Below are 27,061 nucleotides of genomic sequence, written 5' to 3'. Positions count from 1 at the left end.
CTTGGCCCTAAAAGCGGGGCCCGAGACTTTGAAAAGAGAGAAAAAGAGTGTTTTCATAGTAGAAGAACATTTAAAGGGTACTAAAGCGTAATGCTAAAAATCAGTTTAGATTGATAAACTATTGGTTAAGAACTCTATTTTTGTTAATATTGAAACATTGGGTTCATTATTAGAGGAGAAAATCAAAGTAAAATTTCCATTTCTTTTTTTTTTCATTTCGCACTGAAAGCTCAGAGTCTGCACACCAGTGGGATGTCATGGATTTTGTGATTTTTCTTCAATACTTGAGCCGTTGTGGCCCGTGAAATGTTTCTTGAAGCTAGCTAACTTCAGTCTTTGGCTCTTTTGGAATCCAACATAGTCCAGCTTTGCCGATAAAATGTTAACTAGGCACGAGCAGACGCCGGCAGAATCCGTTACGTCATGGCGAGCTTGTGCAGGAATGTCAAGGCGATGTGCAACCCGTCTTTTATTTTTCACATCCTTTCCGACTTACAAAGCCTCTTTTTCTCGTGGGAAGCCTTCCTTTCTTGGTATTGCAGAAGGGTAAATTACTACGTGTGTGCAAACATCAAATTTCGATTTTAAAGCACAATCGATTAACAAGAACCAAATGCAAATCGAATTTGAATATTTTTCGAATCCGAATATTGCTGGTTTTGCAAAAATGCATTTTTTTTTCACCAACTAGAGAAACGGAATAAAAAGCAAGTTTATTGCACAGCAAGCAATGTACAGGAAAATACTGCTTCGTTGTCAACAAAACTCTCTAGTATACAGCACTTCTGCAGTATCATAACTGCAGTTATTTGATGTTGTCATGAATGAAGGATAGCTGCTTGACATGTTGTTTGGGAAGCAGCGACACCCTACCCCATGCCACAATTCCTTCAGACAACCAAAAGGAGCCACTCAATGGACACACTAGTGTCTGGCTTCAGCAGGTACCTCTTCGCAAGTTGAGCCAACAGGGAGCACCATGCTTACACCGCCACTGACATGGATCTTATTGCGGGCCCAAAATTTCATCATGCACATATCTTTCAACTTGTGCTTGAACAGTGCTGACGTGGAAGGAGCTTTTTGCTGTGGAGGACATAGTGTTGAAATTTTTCTTGCTTCTAAAGCCAAGTTTTTAATCCACTTTGCCATTGAAGCATCTTGATAGTATTTAACTACTTTAGAACAAGGGTCTAAGAACATTGCCAAACTTGCTATTTTGTCAAATTTGTAGTTTAGAAACAGTGCTTTTTGGCACTTAGCCAAATTAGTAGCAGACAGAGAGGTTTCTATCAGGCTGCTGGTGTTGTCCAGCTGCATGAAGAGGCTGCAAAGTGTGGGTACTTGATCTGGTGGTGTCAGAAAGCCATAAGCAGAGGGCCTCGTGACAGTGCCACTTTTGATATGCTTCACTGCATGGCAAATATGCTTCTCCAAAGTATTCTGTAAGCTTCACCGCATAACACGGCTGCATTGCGGCGAAGCTGACTTAAAGAGCCAACAACAGCATTTTTTGGGGGTTTGAATATGTAGAATAGTAAAGGTGTTGGTCAAATCGAATTACACGCTAACCGATTAGAATCGAATATTCGAAGTTTCGAATAGTATTTGCTTACCAATACAGCAAAATTTTTTTCTTTAGGGTCATTTTAAATTTTGTTTTTTGCACGGCAATCAAGTCGACATTGTTTGTGGCAGTGCAGACCGACCTTTCGAGCTGACTTGGGAGGGGTCCATCTTGAGCAACTTGTGCTGAAACAGCAGTGACTGGGTCTCTGACTCCAGGTCTGGAAGGCACTTTTCAAACCACTCAAAGCACATCTGCAAACAAATACCATCTCAAGATTACTACTAACCAACTTTCATAGTAGCAGCAGACATCACAACTTATGCGATATTAGTCAACATGATTATTTATTACCCAAATTTTACTAAATAACATCTAATAAATGTTAGAGGACACGTTGTAATAGTAGTAGAACAGAAGTCAGCCAACTACTCGAAGCAAAACCTTTTGCTATAAAATATGTGCTAAGTCCTGCTTTTAAGAAATAAGGGCATATATTTCACGTGAAATGCATTGCTGCACCAGATTAAAGATTTCCGTACTAAACACTGTGTCGAGTTAAAGCAATGAAAGCACATAATTTACTGTATTGATAAAAGATGGAGCTGCTGACAACAGGTTGACGGGAGTGGGCACGGTGTACTGTGCATAGTTTCAGTACAGCTAAGGTTGTGCAAAGCAGGCTAAGCACGGCTGCTTTACTGAGCTGATACTACAGCTAGCCTGGCTCACAATTACAGTGTCTGCTGCCTTTGGCTCACCTACTGAGTGTCAGTCAAAAGTCCTGGCTTACCTCTCGGTCTGAGCTACAAGCATCTGCATTGGTGACTAGCGTGTCCCAGATTTCCTTGGCCCGATTCCAAGGCAGGTATTGGGACCCATCCTTCAGGAGGAACTGGAGAAAGTCTAGGTGCGTCATAACATGCTGCAGAACAAAACAGAAAAGCACAGTGAGCGGCAGCGTCGTTTAGCAAGTCAGGAATCTCAGACACGATTGAAGGGTCCGATGACAGGCCTACCATGAGGAGCCACTATAGAGAGCAATCAGGTTAAACTAGACAGGTTGTTACCCCTTCTGAATACAGGACCTATCCTTCGACCCGAAGAATAGGTCAGTGTTACCATGACAGGAGGCTCCGTAAGTCAAAGAATATGCAAATGTAAGATGACTGGTAAATAATTATTTCATTTATTTATTTATCCACTATACTGCAAGTCTTGTTTACGCTTTTACAAGGTGGATATTTCCACACAACAATTTCTTGCAACAAAGCAATAATTAGGTAGTAAGCAAACAAATTAATGTTTGTGATGTAATAAACAGCATAATGAAACATTCAGTTTTCTTTACTATAGTGTCATGAATTTTAAGGCATCTTCTTTGTGGTATTTCATTACTTATCAAAATAAAGGGACATCACATTGCATTAAGATGTAGCGGCGCTGAAGTTTACAGGCTGGAGACCATTCAATGACACAAACCTCAGGCAATGTAAACAATCAGCCATCCAATAATACCTACAGTAAAACCTCATCTTAACAAAGTCGACAGCACAGCAAAAAACTTCAATACCATCAACGACCGATTTTCCAGACGTCCGATTTCCCGGACATGCCCGGTAATTCGGACGCCATCGCGGCACCGCTGCTTAGCCCACAGAGTCATAAGAACGTCTGAAATTTAGGACACAAAGAACCTTTGCCGTCCGATTTGCCGGACTTTTTGCCATGACTGCAGGTGTGAAATGGCATTAATCGAAGCCACCACCGTCATCATTTTGATTATCTTGCCGCTTCGAACCGGCACTTTCACATGCACATCTGCTGGCAGCCGCAGCCACCACCACGACAACGCTATGCCTAGCTATTGCGACGTTGGCTACTAAGCTTTTTGCCATTTGACTCCATGTTTTTCATTAAAACAATTCGCCGCTGTTAGCAATGGCGCCGACTCTGCCTTTGTAATCCTCGCCAATGGCTTTGAAGGTCGGAAAGCATGACGCATTGCATAATGCCGGTTCCCAAAATTCAGCTTCACCTCAATACTGCAGTGTTACGCGGTAAAGCATACGCGAAGTATTGCGGTGAAGCATACCAAGAGTGGACAGGGCAATTGTCATGGGACAGAGTATGTATTCCTTAATTATACATGTGTGCACCCGCCATCTCTTATCACAATACGAGCACCGATACACCTAATAAGTGTACTGCCAGACCTTCAGAGCTATTTTGGACGTGCCTGTGGTGATTTGTGCCCTTAGGGGCAGTAAAAGGCATGCATTCATTTTTTTCTGACTGCCCGATTTTTTGTATGTTTCCGCGGTCCCTAGGGAGTCCAAAAAATCCGACGTTGACTATAATTAGATAAAAGTGGGTGCACCACAATAGCGGTGACAATAGTGTACCAGCTGTTAGGCAACACGGTGGAAGTAAAGAAAAAGATGCCCAGACACACTCACTTCAGTGACAGCGTCCTTGTCTTTATTCCACCGACAAAAAAAAAAAAAAGGTCAGTTTAGTTTGTTGAAGTTTCTGCCAGTACAAGCAACACCACTTCTAACTTATTCAAGCACAGTGTAAGTCTGTAGTTCCTGCCACTGCATTAAATTCTGTTATGAAGCAGATGCACGCACTCCCGTGTCTGTGCCATTGTCAGTATTTACCTAGGTTTTTGGTCTGCTGAAACTTCATTGGGATTTCATACGAAATATGTGGACCACATACTTCTTGGTCCACATCCTATGAATCTTGTATACTGCACATACAGTAGACTTCTGTTAATTTGACTCCAATTAATTAGATTTTTCCATTAATTTGATCCTTACCAAAGGTCCTGGCTGGTGTCCATGCATTTCTATGAGCCAAAACTTTATTTCGATCCTAAAATTGGTGTTTGACAGATAATTCGATCTTGACCAGTCAGCATGCATGCACCTGACTCCTCTGGTGGCCCCAATAGCAGCCCCTTTAGTGGCAGCATCTGTCTCGGAAAAGCCTAAGGGACAGTGAATACGATGAGCACACATAAAAAAAAAACTCCCATCGAAAACGCCTATGAGGATTTTTCAAGCAATAACTGTAGCTCACAGTGTTTAATTACGATATTTCCACAATTACAATGCTTGCCTTTTTTTCCCCTGGAAATTGGGCAGGAAATTGCCTACGCAGTGAAATCAGACACAAAAGCAAAACCGCCCTTGCGACATTCGTATGCCTTACCGCAAGACACGAATGTATTGCAGTGAAGCTGACTTTAGGAAATCGACTGCCCTGTACAACATACAGGGCAATGGGCCCTTGCCCATTTTTATTGCTAAAATGTCGGGTGCATATTCGATTTTTTTTTTGCGCAGCTTGAATGTCATTTCTACGTTAGCTTTCTACATTGCACACATAGAAAGTGGGCGTACACTTGATTCGTGTGCGTTTAGTAAGGCCAATGAATACCCAAATGAATTAGTGGTATGTTTAGGCATTTTTCTTGTATCTTGTTTAATTCGACCCACTGGATGATTCGTTTAATTTCTTCAGTCCCTTCAGGGTCGAATCAACGAAAGTCGACTGCATTGCCATTTCAGACTTTCTACACCATGCAGTACTTTTTGTAAATAGTTTCTGCCATTGTGCTGTGTGCTAGAGAGAAGGTATGTGTAGCAGCACTACTAGTTATTCTACCCCAGAGTTCTGGTCAGAAGTCAGGGGCAAGTCGTACACTGGGCCACTCTGTCACTGGTGCTTCCCTAATAAATATGGCCACAGTCATCAAATGCGACCTCCACAAGGGAATAATCAGGCTGGCAAATTTTGGGAGCATTGCGATGGCTGAAACAAAGAGGCTGACGTACTAAGCGAAAATACCACGAAATCTGTCTGTGATGTCCTGTTGACAAAATTGATGCAATGATCTGGGTGCAAACTTTCTAAAAGTTAACTTATGCCTTTGTTTTCTGTTCTAATGAGCAAGTGCTATGAGCAAAAATGTAATATGTATTCTCCATATCAGGGGTTCTCAGGTACGTTCATCCCAGGGAACCCTGCTAAGCTCCATAAAGTGCCAAGGAACCCCCCCCCCCCTCCCGATTTAACCAAATTATCGAGGGTATCAAGAAAACAAACAAATGCTGCACTACGTCAACACGCTTTTATTTACTCAATGAATCGGCAAATCTTGTTTCTATTTAGCACAAGACCAGTGCGGAAGCTGAAATTCTCTTCATCTCATGACTGATAAGCGCTAGCAGCGGCGAAGGCCTCGCGACATCCTTCGCGGCGCGCATTTTCATCTGAGACGCGCTTTGCACCAACGGGCGCACATCCCGATTATTTTTTCGCCACTCAGCTGCTCGCCAACAAATTGTCCGTCCATCGCGATGTAGCCGGTGCTTTTTATCTTCGACAGCTTTGCACTGAGTAAAAGCGAAACTACTGCTTGCCGCAACCGCTGTCGACGAAACCGCGGCCGCTATCGACGCGATCATGGACGGCGACCTTGCGGTTCAGAAGGCAGATGGCTGACAGATGCACCAAGTCAAAACGAAGCTACCTTTCGCTGCAAGAAGTGCGGACGAAACTGCGGTCGCTATCGACGCTGCCATGGGAGGCGACTACGCAGTTGTGAAGGCACGCAGCCGACGCGCGCATCGAGTGAAAATGAAACTATTTGCCGCAACCGCTGCGGACGAAACTGCGGTGGTTATCGACGCGATCAGAGATAGCGACTACGCACTTACGGAGGCACGCGACTAGCCGCGAACGCGGTGTTACGCGTGGCGATAAACGCAAGAATAGAGGCTTTAAAGGCACAATTAGGCACGAAGCGCTTCGGCGTTGCTGTCAGTCACGTGCCGCGTACGATTGCCACTGCGGACCACGGTGCAAGCTGAGGACCACGGTGCAAGCTGAGGACCACGGCGATGCGGACTGCGCCGCTTCGTTTCGGTTGGACGCTACGCCGTTCTTGCTCTTCTGCGGCGCGCATTTGCGGTGCTCCGCGTTTTTTTTTTTTTTTTCCCCTCCAACGGTATAGGTCAGTGCGCACGCTATCGGCACCTACCCTATCTACAAATAGGAGAAATGCGCATGGTGGTAAGTTACGGCCTCCGAGATTCAAGTGCGAAAGCTTAGGCGCGCTGCCCGTTCTCAGAGGTTGGGTGGCTACAAGCTGTTTGCGTATTTATTGCGCAGTTCGCGCGTTGCTGTTACGCACTGTGATGTGCTGTTTGACACTCGGGCACCGTAACTCGAGCATGAGTAATGGAGGTTCTTTGGATCAAGCGCACCTCATGTTCGCCGTTTTAGACACTTGTCGAGAGCGGGACCAGGGAAAATTTATCAGTGGCTCGCGGAATCCCGAGCAGGGGCCTGCGGAACACGTAGGTTCCGCGGAACCCACTTTGAGAACCCATGCTCCATATGCATGTTCTGCCAACCATCTGTGGAATATCCGAAGCCCAAACCTTGTCCTGCTCACTTTTTTCTTACCCTTGTGCAATTGTCCATTCAATAGACGTTCGTTTGTATTTGAAGCGTCTGTTCAGCAAACATGCAAGAAAATGCAATCCACCGTATTAATTTTTTTTTTCACACCAGCCTGAACTTCTAGGGTGCCATTCTGGAGATCGGTGATATCCACCATAATGCCAAATTCTCTAATGGTGGCCTTTTGAGCCAATCAGAGAGGTCATAGAAGCCTTTTGGGCCAATCAGAGCCAAATAAGATGGCGAATTCAACAATATGGCAGAATTCCCTGATATGTCCAGAATAGCACCTCTAGACATGCTTGCGCTTTAACATCCGCCGCTGTCGCCAGGAGGCACTGTGCAAATTTCGCACTCACCTCCTGATGTGAGTAGATGCCGTCGACTAGAACAAGAGGTAAGACTGACTTTCCGTTGGCCAGCTTTACTGCTTCACGGTGACACGTTGACAGACTGGTCGAGACGAGTTTGACAAAGTCGTGACTCCTGTTCAGCTCATTGAAAATGAACTGCGGAAAAAGAAAAGAAATAAGGCAATGAACTTTTAGCATACTGTCCTTATAAAGGCTCGTCTATTCCCCTCCAGCCAGCTTTTGCTGCTGGCACACCTTTTATGTCTAGCTAGACTATTTTGGTTGTAGTCAACGGGCACTGCCACTTTCAAGAGAAGCTGAGCTGTCAAACGATCCTTTCTCCACAATGCATATGAAGACACTGAATTTCTGGTACTCGTGCTACACTTGATAGGATAAAGGGCCTAGTCTTGATCCATATAGGATAAAAACTAGGGGTGTGCGAGTATCAAAACTTTTGATACAAATCAAATACAAATACTTAGCTTTGAATATCAAAACTGAATATTGAATAATGACATGCAAATGCACTTATTAGCAAGTTTGGTTATTTTAACGTGATAGAACACCGCAATCGCATTGTCAACGGTAAAAATTAGGCTAGTCAGCCGTTATACCAAAAATATTGTGCATTTGGCATATGTTAACTTGGAAAATTGAGTAATTCCCACTAGCTGTCTGTTCTTGCCAACCTGTGCCTTATCATAGATCAAATGCCCGTAAACTCAAAGGCATCTGACCCTGTGCCAGTCGTAACTCATTGCATTTTCTGTCAAGCAATAAGCTCAGACTGGAGGTGGCGCTACCAAAGGGTGCACCCTCACTGTCCGCAAACCCTTGCCCCTTGCTACTGAGAGGCGGCTGGCTTTCCCGCACAGCTTAGGCGTCCAGTGGCTAAGCGTGCTTTACAGGCGAAATTTTGCGAGCAGCACGAAATTATCAAAAAATTCAGCACAAAATCAGACCCAAATTTTTAGATTAGATAGAAGGAAATGCTACAAACTGTGTTTGCTCTCTCACGGCCTGCAACTTATTAGATTTGTTTCAAATATTCCTATACAACCGCAGATTCGAAAATTTTGAAGTACTAAGTATTAAAAATATTCCATATTTAAACTTTTTTGAATATTCACACACCCTTAATAAAAACCCAGTGTGAGACATGAAACAAAACTTACAGGGACTGAGGGACACATATGGCATCCCATGTGGCTCATTGTATGAGAATTCCAAAAGATCTAACAAACTACCATGAATGATGCCTCAAATAATTCTTTCAAGCTGTTATGCTTTTGTTAATCTCAGCCTACCAAGAGTGACATTTCATATAATGTCACTTTTCACAGCGACAGCTGTTATGGGTGCTTCACCCACTTTTCGCAATATATCTGCCTGAAGTATCACCATGCTCGCTTGCAGTCACCAGAAAATAAAAGCTATTTTATCCCACCTAAATTATGACACTATGCCCCTGACACACACACTCTTGTGCCATCATCACAGTTGCGTTCCCATTGATGACAATGAACACCACTGTCATGCAGTCGTGCTACTACCAGATTTAGCCACTGTCGCCTTCCTTTTCTGTCATCGTGGTGTCATTGTCGCCGTCCTTGTCATTGGGACACTCACAGCTCTTTTGTGATGAGGTCACACTCGTTTTAATGCGATTAGCATTCTTAGGGTACTTTACGCACTTTCCAAGTCGGTCGGTCGGTCTATCTGCATCTCTAACCGTTTTCCCACCATCTTGGGCCACTGGGTAGTCTATGGTCTAATGCAAAGAGCATCCATCTGCTAAGCTGAGGGAACAGGGCTGGAAACCAACCATTGGGCCAATTTGGGTCATGGGTATGTGACATTGGGCATGCGCAATTGGCATGTGGCATTCTTCAATAACTTCCTCGGCACCAACGTGGGCCCCTGTGTAGGTGCCGCTGGGTATGTGCTGTTCATCGATGAACCTCTTAGACACTAACTTGGGTCACTGGGTATGTTATGCTCTTAAATGACAAAATATCGTTTAAAATTAATCCAGTACAGGCCAGAATTGAAGCCTTGCCATATATATACAAACAATCTCGTCTGAATACTATATATTCACACCTGTGCCATGTGCAGAGACTTTGTGGAGATGCCGCTAGATGGCAATGTCCTGAGGTAAGTGCGAGATAGCTCGGCTACATTGCTCCTATGCAAATCCGACTAACATTGACATTCATCATGAGATGGATCAGCCGGAATTTTCGTTGTTGTTGTTCAGTTTTGAATTAGCTGGGCAATCCCCTTCAGCATGCCTATGCCGTTGTCTGGCTGCTTCGGAATAGGCCACAGCACTGTGCATTGTGGGCACCGCTGAAAAGCTTGAGCTGATGATGCAAGCCAGGATGCATTGTTAAAATGGCCTACAACTTAGTGCACATGCACTTTCGGCACCTGGTAGAGGCATTAATGTTACCAGTGGAACAGTTCTGACAATAGGATCAATTTAGCCTGCAAAACAGCCCATCAATGTGCTGCTATTTCACAAGAAACATGTACCAAAGATTAGAAGAATAAAGAAAAAGTTACAGCTAGTGAAAAAAAAAAGTAAGATCGAAAAGGAGATTACAGACCTTGTCTTGCTTGTAAGGTGGACCTTTGCTACCCGCTGTTCCCTTGGCTCCACTGATGTGCCGCAACATTTTCAGAGCAGGAATCACACACATGTTCTGCAAATGGCAGCAGCAAATTAGCAGTGGTCATACAGTTTACACTATCAAGATGCCTACATTGATGAGTTTAATTAATATATCATATTGAAATATCATGCAAATTGCCTTAAGCTGTCAGAAGAACGAAGCCACAATGAATTGCAGTCTATCCAGAAGCAGCAGGGACAAGATTGTGCAGACATCCCGCTTTACAAACATTCGTTTTGCCTCCTACATCACCAAGTAGGCAGTGTTCAATTTGCACTCCCACCTTTCCATGCCGACTATTGCTGACAAAGCGTGGTGGCGGCAAATGACGAGAGAGCAAGCGAACCTTTAGAAAGCGAGATGCTTGCGGGATATTGCTCCAGAAATGCTAGAGAAAAAAAAAAAGGTACTGCAAGGGTGTTAAGGAAATGGGTAAATGAAGCTATGCAGGCAATAACCTGTTAAGGTACTGTGCTCAATCGCTGCTGCAATGGCTGAATGACTAGTTGCCATGGCAACCAACAATTATAATTTTATGCTATATACCAATGCTACTATGCCATGAATTTGTTACATGGCTAATGTAATCTCACACTGTTTCTTCCAATTTATGTTTCCACCTGGCTAATATGGAAGTGAGACTGATAAACAAATTACTGCAGACAATTCCTTTTTTACCAAGGTAACTATTTATGTACACAAATGTATACTTAGCAAAACCTCCCCCTCCACCCCAAAAAAAAACATTGCTCACTCCCACAACATAAATTTCACAAGATACACTGAGATACCCAACCATCCTGACACTACAAAGTGTCAGGATTTACCTGTGCATGCTAGACGTAACCTGCAGGACTCCCAGGTGGCATTCAGCTGTTAGCACTTCTAAGCCAGTCTGTGCTCTTAAAGAATGCGCATGCTTTTCAGCAACACACACTCAGCACAAGCCACTGGCACACTATTACAGAGCACGTCAAGTACTGGTACCTTTGTAATTCTTGCATAGTTAAAAACTTTTACTTTATTTGCACCGAGACACTGGCCATCCGACTTTTTCAGATGAAGCATGTTTGTTGACAAACTGATTGACAACTTGACATTAGGTGACAACCAAATCTTGTTGCTTTCAAGTGCTCTAGATTGCTCTGGTGGCATGCTTTACATTCGACTGGTCGAAATTGAGCATTTGGAACACACCTGCCTGGTTCTTTTAGAGCACTGCACTCTGGCTGCAAGCACTCCGACGTGTGTTCAAATTCAACATTGGAGTGCAACAAAGTTCCACTCATGTGGCTGCTGCAACTTCTGTTGTCGGCGGGCGCCTGCCGCGGCAGTGGGTGTATGCCTTTTGGTCCACCATGTTTATTTACAACAAAAGGAGCACTGACGTACTTTTGTTTCCGAGTTGCGACTGCTTTGAAGACCAGCTGAATGTTTGGCTCAGGCACGCTTTTTCTGGCTATAATCTAGAACGAGCTCTACGTTGTTCTGATCCGAGTTGAAGCGTGGTAGGAATAAGCTCAATCTGCCATAAAACTTCCGCTCAAATTCCACCCACAAAATTGCCACTGCACCTGCCCTCTGTGTCTCGACCATGACATCTGATGAACGTAAATTGCTGTCACATCTATGCAAATTGTCTTCTGAATTGGACAGTGGTGCATTTGCCCCTGTGTTCTTTGGTTGTCACCGATTACAGTCCGATTTTTCAGACTCCCTAGGGGCCGTAAAAACATCAGAAAAATCGGGCAGTCCGAAAAAATGAATGCATGCCTTTTACTGCCCCCAAAGGCTCAAATCATCACCACAGGCACATCCAAAATAGCCCTGAAGGCATGCCAGTACATTTATTAGGCGTATCGGTGCTCATACTGTGACAGGAGATGGTGGGTGCACACGTGTGTAATTAAAGAATACATACGGTGTCCCATGCCAATTGCCCCTTCCCACACTTGGTATGCTTCACCGCAATACTTCATGCAATAACACTGCTATATTGAGGTGAAGCTGACTTTCGGGAAGCGGCATTATGCAAGGCGTTGTACTTTCCGAGCTTCAAAGTCATGGGTGAGGATTGCAAAGCTGGAGTCAGTGCCATGCTGACAGCGGTGAATTCTTTCAATTAAAAACACGACACCAAACAGCAAGAAGCAGGTAGGCCTAGCGTTGCCGCAGTGATGGCTACGGCTGCCAGCGGATCTGCTTGCGAGGGCACCTGTTTGAGGTGGCGAGATAATCAGAATGGCAGTAGTGGTGGCTTCGATAATGCCATTTCGGACATGAAGTTATGGCAAAAAGTCCGAGAAATCGGACAGCGAGGGGTTTTTGCGTTTGAAATTTCAGACATTCTCATATATTGACTTTATGGGGTGCGTGGCGGTGCCGCAAAGGTGTCCAAATTATTGGGCATGTCCGAAAAATCGGGCGTCCGGAAAATCAGTTGTTGACTGTATAAATATTACTATATGTGGTGAACAGATACTTCGGCCTACCTTCTTGATGTCGTCGACGCAGCGGCCAACGTACTGCCGCTTTGCACTGTCTCTGTTGCCCATCTCTGACAGGATGCTGAAGAACTCCTCGACAAACTGCTCAACGTGGGGCTTGGGAAGCGAGTTGAGGTGCAAGAGCTCCCACAGAAGGTCCAACAGCTAAAGCAGGAGGAGGGGGTCATGGGGAACAAAGAGGAAACAGGGCCAGATGAGGGGACTAGGACAACCTGGACAGTGAGGCGTGACTCTGTTGGTCATAAGCGTGACAAAGGTGAAAGAGTAGGAACAAGAGAAAGAAAGAGAATTTGTGTGAAGGAAAGTGAGGTCACTAGGAAATGCCTTGGAATTGGTAAGGACACACTATTGTTAAGCAACTTGATGCCTACTATGTAACACTAATCATTGGTCAATCATGTGACGTGTAGAACAGATAATCCATGGTCTATTACAGTAAACATAATGGAACCAAAGGAAGAGAGGAGGAAAAAGGATTAGATGGACTGGGCGAAGTGCAGAGGTGACAGGAGATTGCTCAGGGAGGCCATCACCCTGAATTGCACCTGGGTAGGCTAATGAATACGATGACACACCATTATATACTCGATTTCATACACAGAAGGTAATGCCATGATGGCTAGACAACTCTTACTGCTTGCATACACAACGAAAGCAGTGTGTCACATATGGAAGAAAGATATAGGTACATGTCATGTAATTTGATGCAACATTCAGTCTCAACACTTTTATGTTGCAAAACATGATATAATTATTACATGGAAGGCGTTGCAGATCTGAACCTACAAGCGGAGTGGCTCGTTTTCACGACCAATCGGCACGATACACAGCTTGAGCTCGGGACAAAAATGTAGTATGTCACGGCAGCAACAGAAAGATGCATAAATACTACTATGTAATTTTAAGTAAAATAAAAATGTAAGGTTAGCTGCAAATCGGCATGCAAGTTAGCATTACACTGAGCCTTTTGTGTGTTGCTGCCGACTTAGTTGAAATCAAAACCGACCTTGGTGGAGACCTTTCCTTGGTTGCTCTCTTTACCAAGCTTGCCAATGAAGGTGAGAAGGCGTCGCCACGTGATGTCACTGCTGCCTCTCCAAGCCTGCAGGAAGAGGCATGGGCAAAGAAATGGAGCTCAACTGATGTGTTCCCACTGATCTTTTTCATCCAGCTGAAAAGGAGCAGGAAGGAGCCCCCATCATGCGCTTAATCACGTTACCATGCAGCTACGCCCCCCCCCCCTCCCCTTCTAACGCGCTTGATCACATTATACTGAGCTCACTTGCCCCTCACATGGTGCGCTCACGTGGCACAGAATGGCTTTGTCCATCAGCTTGAACAACGGATAGTAGCCACATCCAACTCGCGCATTTTGAAGCACTATCAATAGTCTGCCAAGGTGTGCAACCAGGAGTGGCCACGAGCGAGCACGTGCTGGTCCGACCTTCAGTTTCGTGTAATCTGAGGCTAGTTGAGCGTTCAAACCTAGTCAAAATTAGCGAGACCCGACAGCTACAACACCGATAAGCAGGTTGGCCAAAGTTTAATTCCTACGCGGGCGGCGGTGGCTGAGCGTGAACAGACGATAATCGGCTTCTTCTGAAAGTACGGGAGATTTTAGCTTACTCAGCCTGTTTATTAAACTTCGTCAATAAATATACACAGTAAGAGTAGGAAGAAGCACACTGATCCAAACATCCTTCTTGATTGATGTCAGCTATTGGTCAATAGCAGCCGTGTATGGGAATCGGCTATATTACGAAATGAAGCATCCAGGAAAGAGTGAGGAGCAGCATTCTGTTGAAAAGAGAGCATCTGAAAGAAAGGCAATGTCACGCTCCACTTGCGCAGTTTAAACTTCGTTTTATTTTAACAAATTGCCGGTCTCCTTTGAGCTTGCATTAATGAGATTCTAATGTACAGTCGAACCCACTTATAACAATACCGGTTTTAGCAATATATCGATTATAACAATGAGAAGCTGTTGCACTGTCAACTTTTGTATGTTTTCTATGGTCAAATAACCCCCTTAATAAAATGCCCCCATGCCACATTATTGGTTATAACGATGAAGTCTGGCTACTGGGTGCCCATGCCGAAAGGGAATGGAATGTGAAATCCCCGAAAAAAAAAATTTAAAAAATATTCGAGCCACTGCATGCCATCACATGCTGTTTTCCAGCTTTCTCTGCATCGCCAGCCTTGCGCGCCTCTCTCTCAGCGCCCTTCCACCCCTCCGAACACAAAAGGGCTGCGCCCAAAGCTCTACGCCGTGCCATCCTCCGAAAAACAAATGGACCGCACCAACTATCCTGATAGGGCTGATAGAGCTTGGCTGGGCGCTGGCCCCTTATTCTGCGTAGTTCTGCGGATGGACGAAGGCGTATGGACGTGCTCGTCTTTGTTGGTTGCGTCGAAGTCGTTCCAGGCCATGTGGTTTCTCAGTCTCGCTTGGTACTCCACCGAAACAAAAGGTGACTGATCAACCCGCTGATAATCGGCAATGTGCGACGTTGCCGGTGAAAAGAAAGCGCACTGCTAATGCTATAGAGTTGGAAACGAAGTGCCTCTAACCGACGAGGCGACAGTGACGGCGACAACAGCATCGATGATGCAGTAGGGCAGGCTGCCTCAACGTTGTCCTTGGAGGAGACCTTGCAGATGATTCAGTCGCTCCAGGGCTTCATTTTTGCGAGGAACCTTCACGAGAGAAGGCTGTCGGCAAGCTTCGCGTAAAGCAAGCAAGCTGACGGACATGGGGTTTTCTCATGCAAGCCAGTGAGAAGTACATGGCGAGATGCTTGTGGCGATCTCGCCCCAACGTTTCTTCTGGATTTCTCAAGCTTAGAGGCTGCCGCGGCAACCTTCTCGCATATTTTAAAAGGCTCCTTTTGAGGCCACCAGTGAGATGCCTCGGCGGAGCTCGCATGTCACTTGCCGCCCGTGACCCCGCTTTGCAGTTGCTATAGCAGTGCCATTCATGAACGCTGCAAGCCACAGCTTGTTACGCGCTATCAGAGCGTGCAGGAAGCAGAGTTAAAAAGTTAAACGAGTCAACACAATCAGCAGCCGGATGGAGGAAAGTGGTGGGGAGGGGCAGCTCTGCCATCCCCCTATCATATTTATTCAATTACTATAAGGTGGTCATGATTATGAGGCAAGGGTGCAATTAGGGGGACTCAAGAAAAAAAAATTGAGTATGCACAACAATATAAGGCGATACAGAGTAGCCGATGGATTATCGAGACTCGGCAGAGATCGCCTGAAATATTGTACAAACACAGCCAAAAATGCAAAATGGCGACCCTGAAATAGGGGAGAAGGGAGCTTCAACACGCGGAATGCGAGTTGCATGCGAATTTTGCCTGCAGGTGTGGCTTCATGGCAGCACGGATTTCTCCTTGCAGTGTAGCTTCATGGCACCACGGCGCACGCTGCCATGAAGCCACACTTAAAGGCAGAATTTGCGTAGAAGGCGGGAGGGGGGGAGCTGTCTTCGAGGCTAAACTTTCTAGGGAAAAACCTGCCTTATATTCAAATAAATACAGTATTTGAATTTTTTTTCATGCAGCCTGGTTATAACAATTAACGGTTATAACAATGGAATTTTTGTGGCACTTGAATATTGTTATAAGTTGGTTGGATTGTACTTGTCAAAGTGAGGATATTTGGGTAGCACATGTTTTATTGCGTCATTTTGTAGAGAACAGAGCCATTAACCAGCACATCTGTAGCGACAGTATAGATGGAGAGCACGTACGTCTTCAATACTAGTTGGCGTTCGGCGACAAATCATCTTGCAGCTCAGTTGTGAGAGAGCGCGCACCCTTTGCATTAACGCCTTTGTATGGGTGGTGAAACTCTAACCTCCAACCATAAAAACGGGCAAAAGAGCTCACGAAAGCTATTCACTTAAAAAAAAAATGTGAGGCCATAACATAAGTCTCCACAGTATGTAGGACGACTGAGAAGATGATCTCGTGCCCACCTTGCCAATGAGGGCGATCAGGTGGTCAAACTGCTGCTGGCTGAACTTTGTGGAAGCAGCTGCCATGATGCCATGAATGTTGTCCACCACCTGACAGTTCTGCCGATCCTGCAGAAACATAAGTGCCATAGATGCAACAAGGAATTAGAGACACCAACAATGGTCAGTATTGTCCATCTTTTTAAAGGTGCAAAGCCCAGTCCGCCAGCCAACTTGATCAGTATTGACAGACAGATTAACTGGAAATGATGCACTTCGAACAAAAGTTCTTCAATCAAACAATTTTGAAGCTCTGATTCAAACTGTTGGTATTTGTGGAAGCTAATTGGTTGACACTCCCCCAATGAGCAGCAAAAGAAAACCTTCATCTTCATTGTCGCCTATCACACACTGAAAATGGTGGTGCTCTAAATGACAGATCTAGCTGAAAGAAAAGTAGTTGATTGGAAAGAACGATCATTCGGTTTTTCAGTTCTGTACACTCCTATTGCATAAGGCGTGAAAAATATGCACATAGAAACAATCTGATTCATTCTACGACTGGTTGTACCAACAGGCTTCCAGCAGATTCCAACAAGTTTTAGCAGAACCCACCAGGTTACAACAGGCGTTCCAGCAAATCATTCGGTGGATCAGATCATTTTACCACAGATGTTTACTACATTATTATGCATAAAAACCACTTGTACAGTCATACAACTAGTCATACTAACAACTACATCCCACAAGTTTCCAAGGAACTGCACCAAATTCCAACAGCCGATGCAGCACTCTTTGTGGTCCGTCATCCAACAGATAGAAATGTAATGAGCGACGTGCTTACTTATCACATAACTTTTATCTTATTGTAGCGCTCCATGAAGTAGGGCAATTTTGTCAGTCCAGTGATTTGTGGTTAGTTGCCCACAGGCAAACGTGATCATCACCAGACCCTCAAAAGACTTTTGACGAATAAGCTTGTTCAGATTATTAAACACAGGGCCTGTGGGGAGATCTGTAAAGGCCACAGTTCAAGAGCTCAGAGTTCAAACCCTACAGCGTCTGCTGAGGAAGACCTCGATCAGAAACAGGAAAAGCGACGTCCATTTCACTAGCTCAGCAGGCAACTCTAAAGCCTCAAAAGGCCAACTAATTCCCAGTAACAATCACCTTAGGAAGTTACGCCTATCTACACCACTCACCTGCATGGACCAGATCTTTGTCAGTTCCTCAAGAGAAAGCCGCTGCCCAATGAACTCAATTATACTCTTTATCTTGTCCATGTATTGAGCTTGATCTATGTTGCCTGAAAGAGATTGGGAAGCACATAAAAGAAAAAAAGAGTGTCAGCAAAGAAATCACTTGAACAGAAGAGAACACAGAAACACTCATCTTTCCTTTCAGCCCTTTACAAACATACCTTTGCATTTATACCTTTGCATTTCTGTGAAAGGAATCTCAAGTACAGATTGCCGCATATGCAGGCAATGCCTTTCATTAGGCGAGCTTACAAGACTTGTGTGATGATTCTTTCAGGATCAGCTGGTAGGCCAGGCATTAGAGTTCTTAAGGATCTATGTTCTCCCACATGACACCGTTTACAAGTGTAGCCCCAGTGTTGAACCAATTACCTCAACATGTGACAGGTTCATGAGACACTTTCTGTCATGCCACCAGCAGTACATAAATCAGCACACGGTAGTCAAAGCAAAGGCTCCTCCGAGTCTCCTTACAGCCAGAGATCAGTGTAACTGCGAACCAAGTACCCTTAATTGTTACAGCCCTTCTAGGTGACTGCTTGATTTGGTTCTGCATCCCAATGCAACATCTGGGCTATGATGGGTGCTGTAGTATAAAGGATTAATTTTGAACACCTCGGGTTATTCCATCTGTGATTGAAGATCAGCCCATCAGTGTTTTTACTGCAACAGACACATGGACACATGGACACATCAGGCGAATTTTCACCGCTGTCATTGCTGTCGTGAGGTTCCATGTAAAGTAGGGGTGTGCGAATACTTGACAAATCAGCTAATTGAATAGTGAATGCTCGAGTAATTTGATTCACGAATCAAATATCTACTATTCGATTATTCGAATATTCGGCATATTCAGTGAAACACCCAGAGTGATGGGTGCCTTACATGTGCAGCCCTTTCATGGCGCGCGGTCTCAGTTGGTACAAGGTTCGGTGGTCGACAGGAATAACACGACGCGGAGGGAACGGCGACAAAAGCAGCCCATATTTCAGAATGGCAAATGCATGTGCGAAGATCAGGCCAATTAGCTGCTGAAAGGCAGGCAGATCGTATCAGATACGGGTGTTCACATATACACATTCACGCAGTTCTGAGCTTTCTGTCCACATGTGAGTTTAAGCGCACCAAAAAACTTTGTACGCATACGCGCGGATCCGAACACTGTTTTAGCAGCTATCAGTCAAGCCATTAGGCCTAATCGGTGCTGCTTCACCCAATGACGTTACAGATTTCGACTAAAGTTACAGATTGCTGCCGAATTGACGCAAATCTATTCGCAGCAGCCACATAATACAGTAGCCTTCTGTTAATTGCGCTCTGGTTAATTTGATTTTTTGGTTAATTCTATCTTGAACAAAGGTCTTGGCCAGCGGCCATGCATTTCTAAACATACACTCGTTATTGTGATCCTAAAGTTGGCCTTCGCCAAATAATTCGAACATGATCACTCAGCATGCACCCGCCTAACACCTATGGTGACCCCAACAACGACCCCATTAGTGGCAATGCCTGTCTCGGCGGAGCTTAGGGGACAAGGAATGCACTGGTAACACATGTCAACTCCGGTAAAAGTAGTATATTTTCAGCCCGCCCTAGGAAGATTTTTGAACAATAGCCACAGCTCGCAATGTCTGATTACGGTATTTACCCAATTCTAATGTGCACCTCTTTTGCCAAAAAAAAAAACGGCCGAAAATTGCCTGCCCGGTGCGATTGTATACTATACCAAAACTGCCTTCACGGTGTTATTCTGCTTTGCCGCGTAACAGGAATGTGTTGCAGCGAAGCTGACTTAAAAAAACTGTCAGCCCTTCCACTGGGGTGGAGATGGAAGACCAGCGAAGCTGTACTATGGAGGGAATAATGTATTTCCAATTATGACTATTAAGATGTGATGGTGTAATTGGTTATTTGAACTATTAAAGAATGAGAAATGTATATGATCCGGTGGTTTTCATTTATTTAGTGACCACAGGGACCTTGGCCTTATGGTCGCTACGGTACACCGCCATAGGGTGTACTGGCAAAGGTTGGCACGTTCTTCATAAACACGTCACTGACGCCACGCGCATTCGGTGCGAATGCGGGAAAAACGCCGCTGCTGTCGACAACAGTTCTGCGCATTGTTTGTGTGCCTGCCCACAACCGCTGTCAAAACGCTGGCGTGAGCAAGCACGCCAGCAGCAGCGAGCGAAGGTTCATGCGGCCTATCGCTTCAAGGGAAACTGAGCAGCGAAAGCACAGCACATACAAAGGTAGGAGCTGTGTTGCAGATCGCTTTCAAGATATGGTGCGTGCGACCATCCGGCGCCGTGCAAAGTACAAATTGCTTGCAGAGCAGAAGCCGCAACCCCTCCCTCCCGCGCTGCCTTCCCGCTGTCCTTTCGCGTGGGAGATTGAGTCACCAGATCCCCTTGCGCCCGGTCGCAAGATACGCATTTGGTGCCGCTGATAAACGTCGCCTCCCCTACCTCCCTCCAGTCCCCCCACGGCCTTTCGCGCGACGGAAGAAGTGGTGTTTGCTCTCCGCCGTGCGTTCGCTCCCCGTGAAAGCGCGCGTCCCTCACGCGCTTTCACTCGCACATACAGCATACGGCCAATGAGAGTTTTTTTCTACATCCGGACGCGATCATCGAAGACTGAGCCCTTAACAGCTTCGCTGTAAAACCGTGTGGCGAAGCTGACTTAAGGAAACTGGCCGCTCATTTTGCAACACATATTAGACCCTTGCCAATATTTCTTGCTCGAAAATCAGGTTCGCATTTTTTATACTTTGTTTAGGAGCTTTAAAGTAATTTCTATGTTAGTTTTTACTTTGAACACATAGAAACTGCATGGCATTTGATTCGGGGGTGTGTTAGACTCCGGCAAATACTGTCTAATGAACCGGTGGTGTGTTTGGCGTTTTTTTCTGCATATTGTTTATTTCAATTCGCTCAATTTCGTCAGTCCCATCCGGGTTGAATTACTGGAAGTGGACTGTGCTCGGAAAGCAGACAAACCACCTCACCAATTAAAAAGAGTACAGGATGGACCAACTTCGTTCATGGCTGCCATCTTTGCGACGCACCGTAAGGCAGCCTCTCATTCCCGACATCATTCTTTGACGCACATCGGTCTATTTTTGCAGGTTAGAGTAATCCCTCACAAGACTAGCTTTAGATTTACACAATGGACCTGAAAGGGTCATGTGACGTGTGCTGACCGCCCAGCTGCAGACATCTTCACGAATAGATGGAAACAAAAAGAGGAGGGAAGGGGGTGCATCGCCCCCCTTTCCCTTGGTCATGGCATCTCCGATTTCAGAACCTTTGGCAGATGACGACTGATGCTGAACCTGACAATAAAAAGGCCCCTTCTCTTTACCGCCGGTGGTACGCGAGTGCGCGTCTTCTCCACTAGCACAGCTGTGGCAGCGCATGGGGTGGCCGAGTGTATATGCAGGCCACGCACGCTATCTTGAAGGTAATCTGTGGCGGGTGCAAAGCCTAGGCGAGCTGAGATGGCTGGTGGCTTCATGTGCACTAGTCTTCCTGTGTGCCTAGTGTTGGACGTCACATAATCTGAAGTTTCGGAAATGAGTTAAAGCAAGGGGCAGCACGAAGTGTTCGCTCGCTACTGCTGCGGCTATTAATGACACCAACAGAGTTCTGACAGCGATTGTTCGCAGTCACTGAGTGACATCGGTTCGTTTTCCAGTACACATGTGGCACCATGCTTGTTAATTTAATTAGTAAGCGAACATTTACTGCAATTTATACGGCTGATAAAACTATGAACATTGCTTCGTGCAGCTGTTTAATACTTTGCTATAACTATCAATGCTTCGCCTTATGGGTGAAACTGTGGCTTTCTTGCATTCCACACCTATCGTAATTCCACACCTGCTGCAACAATTGGGAACAGCACCTCCAACCTTATGCTCACTAAGGTAATTAATTGAGGGAGTTGGTGATCCATTATCTTGGAAAGGCAGTGCTAACAGATGGGTCCCTGAGAAAGAAAGGCAAGAAACAGACACGGTGTTGGCCACAGATGGACACAGTGCTGTGTCTCTCTTTTGCCTTTTTTTTTCTTGCGGTCCCATCTGCTGGCATTGTCTTTACAAGATGACTTGTGATCCCTGCCTCAACGCTATGGCCACTGAACTGGTTATCATCATCACCATCATCAGCAGATATTATGTCTGCTGCAGCACGAAGGCATCTCCCACTGATCTCAAAAAAACCCTGCTTACATCAGCCAACTCTGTTTTATGACTGCAGATTTCCTAATCTTCATCACGTCACCTATTGCTCTGCCATCCTCAGCTACATTATGATTCTCTAGGCACCCACCGTTGTTTTATAGACAACTGCTTAGTGTATGCTTTGTGCATTACATGACCTGCCCACCTCACCTTTTTCTCCAAGTCATAACTATAACGCGAGCTACATTTGCCTGATCTCTAATCATAAGGCCACATTCCTGTCTTCTAATGTTACACCATGGTAGTGTCTGACAAACTCACTTTCCAGTGTGATGGAGAGGACATTGTTTTCTGCCATCCAATTCTGCAGCTGCTCAGCATCAATGGCTGCTTTTGATGAAGTGCCTGTTGTTGAGCAGTCGTCAATGAGCTTGATCAACTGTACGGGGGAAAAAAAGAGACAAATGCAACGCACAAGACAAGACAGTCTTCAATAAGCTTCACTGCTTATGATACAATTGCGGGTCCAAAGGTTGGCAAGATCCAGCCTGACTAACAAAATCGAAAGTTATCATCCAACCAAAAGCAGCCATGAAGCTACAAATGAAGCCTATAAGCAAAATTCAGAAGGATGACTTTGCAGTTCAGGAACAATTCATTTTGGGCAGGGAACAGCAGAACTTGAATACAGGCAGCAAATTTTAGCACCACTGGTGCTGGATACATGTGAGGCTGTGTCCAAGCATTAAAGGCATATTTGCTGGGAAAACGCCTTAATTGTAGAGTATCTTAACATCCCGAGTAAGCCCCCCCCTCCTGCTCCGCACCCTTATCACGCAGGCCAGTGTTGCCCAGGCAACACTGGCCTGGGCAACACTGGCCCAGGCAACACTGGCCTGCCACATCCAGTCCACGAAAATAATGGCGAATTCAACAAATCGCACCTGGTGCGCAGCGGGGTGAGCAGCGGCCGGTGGTGACATCTGCCTGTCACACAGTACAGAGGATTTCCCTGCTGCACAGCGACATGACCACTCAGCGACAGAGAAGTGGTCGCGGCTACGCTCTGGCATCACCGACAGCTTCGCCGACTGATCACTTGCCACCGATATCGTCACTACGCCTCTTCCGGTTCACTTTGAATCTGTAGAAGACGGCGCTTCAGAACGAACCACCGACGCTCCCAAGCAGCAATGTTTTGTTACCGCTGTTGCCGGTTTACCCTCTCCTCGCAATAATTTCACATGAAGAAGAAAACATGATCATATTTGCGGCGCCACCAGCTGTGATGCGAGCACGGCCGAGCCGCGGTTCGCTGTCCGCTATCGGTAGCCATGCATTGCAGCTGAGCTTGACTTGTATCGGAACTCTCGTTAGTGCTAAATGTTTAACCGTGGACATGGTTTTTAATAAAGTGAACATACGCGTCACTTTACTCTAGCAGACATCATTTTGCCTGGAATAGAAGCTGCATAACCAATGTTCGTGTTGCCTAGCGTGGCGACGCACCGTTTCTGTAGTTCTTTCGATGGTTTCGAGAGTGATGACAGCACTAACAAATATCTGGCTTAATAAAGTTCATGTCAAAAAAAATTTTGAATTCGATTCCCACTTGCAGGAAAACTTTGCCGTCGCCATATTGAATTTTGGTGCCGTTCCGGGATAGTTCCTCCCCTAACTTTGCCAGTAATTTCGAATTGCTTGAGGGGGGGCACGCTTGCTCGGAATTTTACGATAAAGGTATTTAAATATTTTCCAGCAAGCTGTTCTCGTATTTTCGTCAAATTGCTTATGCCATTGTAGTAAAATGTCTGGGAAAAACAAAACAAATTTGGTGTGATTAACCTTCATGAGTGGATAACAACTCGATCCATTAGTCTAGACTGGTCAACGTAAAATGTACTTTTCCCTTTCTACGATGCAACGTCGAAATGCAGTCAGTGTGCTTGAGGATGATGCGATGTGAAAATAACTAGCATGGGATGTACACAACTCCTCTCGTCACATCCACTACCACTGGATCCCACAATTAACATGTACTGAAGGTATATATAGTATCCCTGAACGTGACTTAATGACGATACAACCCCTCTGCATCCACAGCTGGTTATTGACTGATTTAGTCAATGATCAAATCAAAGCAAGAAAGGGGCTACGAGAGGTTCTGTAGCGGAAAGCTCCATAATAATATTGACCATTTGGTCTTTTTTTTTTTTTTCACATGCTCCCAATGGGACATGAGCATTCTTAGTTTCTGCCCCAACTGGAATGTGGCCACTGTGGCTGTGAGTCGAACCCATGATCTCAATGACAAGAAATGAAGAAATACCATAGCTACTGAGTGACTGCGGTGAACAGCCGGTCATTCTCACCTCCTTGAGGCCATTCATGCGAGCATTGAAGTGTGAGCACTTGAGCATGCGGAGGATGACGTCGAGGCAGAGAGTGCTCGTGCTCGCTATCTCCTGCGGCCACAGGTAGACGCACAGCATCTTCACCGCCTTCAGGAGTTCGGTCACCGAACCAATGTTCTGCGGACAACAGACAAAACAAGTGAGCATCGCAGCCCACTGGCAATTTTGTCGACAGAAATAGCTGTTTCATAAATACATGCAGCTGCAGTCACATGGCCTTACTGAGCGTTGTGTTACCACTGTAGGGGCTCCCCAGTAACGATCATCCTCGTGCCATGACTATGATAAAAAAATAGTTTCAACAAAAGTAGGCACCTCAACTGGCTTCAAAGATAACTGCCAGCTGTGCCCCCATTAATGCAATAAAGTGTGATTGCAAAGAGCAGTTAAGGCTTGATGAAGCACTCGCTGTGGTGCACGCCAAGGTGCATGAAGTGGTTGTAAACCAGCAACAAAGTGAAATAAGTTGGGCAATACTGGGAGCACACGGGTGCAAGTGAAGCGACTGGTGTCTGGCTGATGCATTTTCACCGTCGCACAACTTTAGTCTGTTGACAGCTCTTGAGACTGTTCGAAACTGTTGTCACATTGTTTCCGCACTGGTTTCACCAATATTTTTTTTTACAGGGCACATTCTTGTTTCTGTCTGAAACAACACGTCTATATCGACAAGGTGCCTCTTCGAAATATCCTTCATTTTACATCTCGCAGAGATTATTCACTATAATTAATAAGAACAAGACATCTCTCCTCACTGCATTCAATGTCTCGTCATGAAAAAGAACAGCAGCGCTTCTCTCTGCACTCGTGTCCAAAGCTCACAACAAAAAGAGGAGTGAATGAAAGTGTATTCAGTGTTCACCCCTACCTTGTTTTTGAGGTCGTCATCCGTGAGACCCTTGATGTAGCTGATGGCCTTGCTCATGCAGGGTGAAAGAAGTGTGCACGTTGTGTCTGGGTTCAGGAACTGGGCACACACAGCCAGAGGATTCAGCAGGGCGGCCATCTCCTGTGAAAAAGAGACAGTTACAGAAGCAAACGTCACCATTGTGGCCCTACCCGTGTCCCCAATTGCATGGTTCAGAAAATAACTCGAAATTACTTGTCGGGCAAGTTGGTTGACATCTGAGGAAGCCATTGTAGTGCAAAATTGACATTAGGCAAATTGGTTGTTGCCTGTTGTTACTGTCATGCAAATCAGTTGTGAGTGTAGTGGTGTCCTGTCCTCTTGTGCGTCTTATTTGCACAACAATGGCTCCTCCATGGGGTTCTGCTCTGCCACCTATGGCAAGAACATTTTTTGCAGGCTTTATCGCTACCACCTTGTGCCTCTAAATGTCGAAGTGGAGCGCAAGCCGTTTTTTTGGTTTTTTTTTCCCGCTCTGTGCTATTTCGCTCTGTGCTTGATGAAACATCCCAACTGCTGCTGAGTTGTACGGGGATGTTAAAAAAACCTACCCATCGTGGTTGTGACATCGCCAAGTGTCTGTAATCATTTTATTTCCTATCGAACAAACTTACCATTTTCATTCAAGAATGCTTTCAGTCTCCCTTATCTGTTTTTGTTTTTCGATGACGTTTGGTTCCCTCACAGAAACAAACTTCTGTGCACGAAAGAGTCATAGAAAGCTGTGCTGTCTTCCACTAGAGCAGTTTTACCATTCGGTGTCTTGGGATCAGTTAATCAATTGCAAATTTGACTATGCTAAGGAGTGTGATTCATGTGGTTCTTATCAATACTGCTAACTTGAGCTTTTGCTTGTGCCAGCAGCACACGCCTATCATTATGAGCACTCAAGACAAGAAAGGCAATGAAGCTGAATGGACTCACATTTGCAGTCAGGTTTTCTCCAAATTTGGCCAATATTTTGTCGAAGCCACCACGACTCCCAAACTAGATACAGAAGAAACCAAAAACCAACTTTAATAAAAACCCTTCAGGAGAAGCCCAGAAGCAAAGACACAAGGCCAAAGACAACACACAAAGAAATCAGAAAGTAAAACTCACCTTGTTGATAACATCTAGAAGCCAGCCATAAGGATCCTAGAAGGAAACCATCGCAAAGTGAGTTCTGAGGTTCACTACTGGGCATATTGCAAACCAAAGCTAACACTGCATTTTTGAAATCATCTTTTAAACAAGGAATCAGTGAGTGAAATAGGTTGCCCAGATTCATTGTTATTGGCGTCCCGACGAATTCCTTTTACCCATGCTTTCAGCATTCCCTTCATGATAAGAAGCCACAATGTGGACAAGTTTGTCAGCTGCTCTACATTTGTACTGTAGAATGTGTTGCTTATTGTTCCTTAGTACTGTTATCATACTTTGTTAGATCTAAGATTTCTGTCATTTCTGTATTGCATGTAATGTACTATCGTATCTGTACAGCCAAGCCACATTATAACAAATACTGTGATAAAATTAACTTTCTTTATTTCACCACATTATAACAAATACTGTGATAAAATGAACTTTCTTCATTTCCATATCCCTGTTCCATTGAACACCACGCACTTTTTTACATAACTCGTCAAAGTACTGTAATTTTGCTCCGCGGTTTCAATTTCGCAAAGTTCACACACCTCACACTTATGCACCTGGAGCCTTTGTGACGAGCAAAAGAAAAGAAAAACATCACCTGACAG

The 27,061-nt window shown here is 45.1% G+C and overlaps 1 protein-coding gene across 1 annotated transcript in view; it reads right to left on the bottom strand.

Moving 5' to 3' along the window:
* The window catches only part of LOC119433206 (ubiquitin carboxyl-terminal hydrolase 24), a 124,772-nt gene that overhangs the window by 80,627 nt on the left and 17,084 nt on the right, over window positions 1-27,061 (bottom strand). Inside the window, exons 6-18 of the mRNA XM_037700362.2 lie at window positions 26,424-26,459; window positions 26,247-26,309; window positions 25,284-25,424; window positions 24,374-24,532; window positions 22,323-22,440; window positions 17,756-17,859; window positions 16,575-16,682; window positions 13,593-13,688; window positions 12,572-12,730; window positions 10,014-10,109; window positions 7,405-7,554; window positions 2,361-2,492; window positions 1,710-1,821 (exon numbers count right to left, since the gene is read on the bottom strand). Of these exons, the coding sequence (XP_037556290.1) occupies window positions 1,710-1,821; window positions 2,361-2,492; window positions 7,405-7,554; window positions 10,014-10,109; window positions 12,572-12,730; window positions 13,593-13,688; window positions 16,575-16,682; window positions 17,756-17,859; window positions 22,323-22,440; window positions 24,374-24,532; window positions 25,284-25,424; window positions 26,247-26,309; window positions 26,424-26,459 (1,474 nt within the window). The remainder of the gene's footprint in view (window positions 1-1,709; window positions 1,822-2,360; window positions 2,493-7,404; window positions 7,555-10,013; window positions 10,110-12,571; window positions 12,731-13,592; window positions 13,689-16,574; window positions 16,683-17,755; window positions 17,860-22,322; window positions 22,441-24,373; window positions 24,533-25,283; window positions 25,425-26,246; window positions 26,310-26,423; window positions 26,460-27,061) is intronic.

Source organism: Dermacentor silvarum, chromosome 11 (assembly GCF_013339745.2).
Source record: "Dermacentor silvarum isolate Dsil-2018 chromosome 11, BIME_Dsil_1.4, whole genome shotgun sequence".
NCBI classification, from domain to species: Eukaryota; Metazoa; Arthropoda; class Arachnida; order Ixodida; family Ixodidae; genus Dermacentor; species Dermacentor silvarum.
This window is presented reverse-complemented; position numbering and strand designations above follow the sequence as displayed.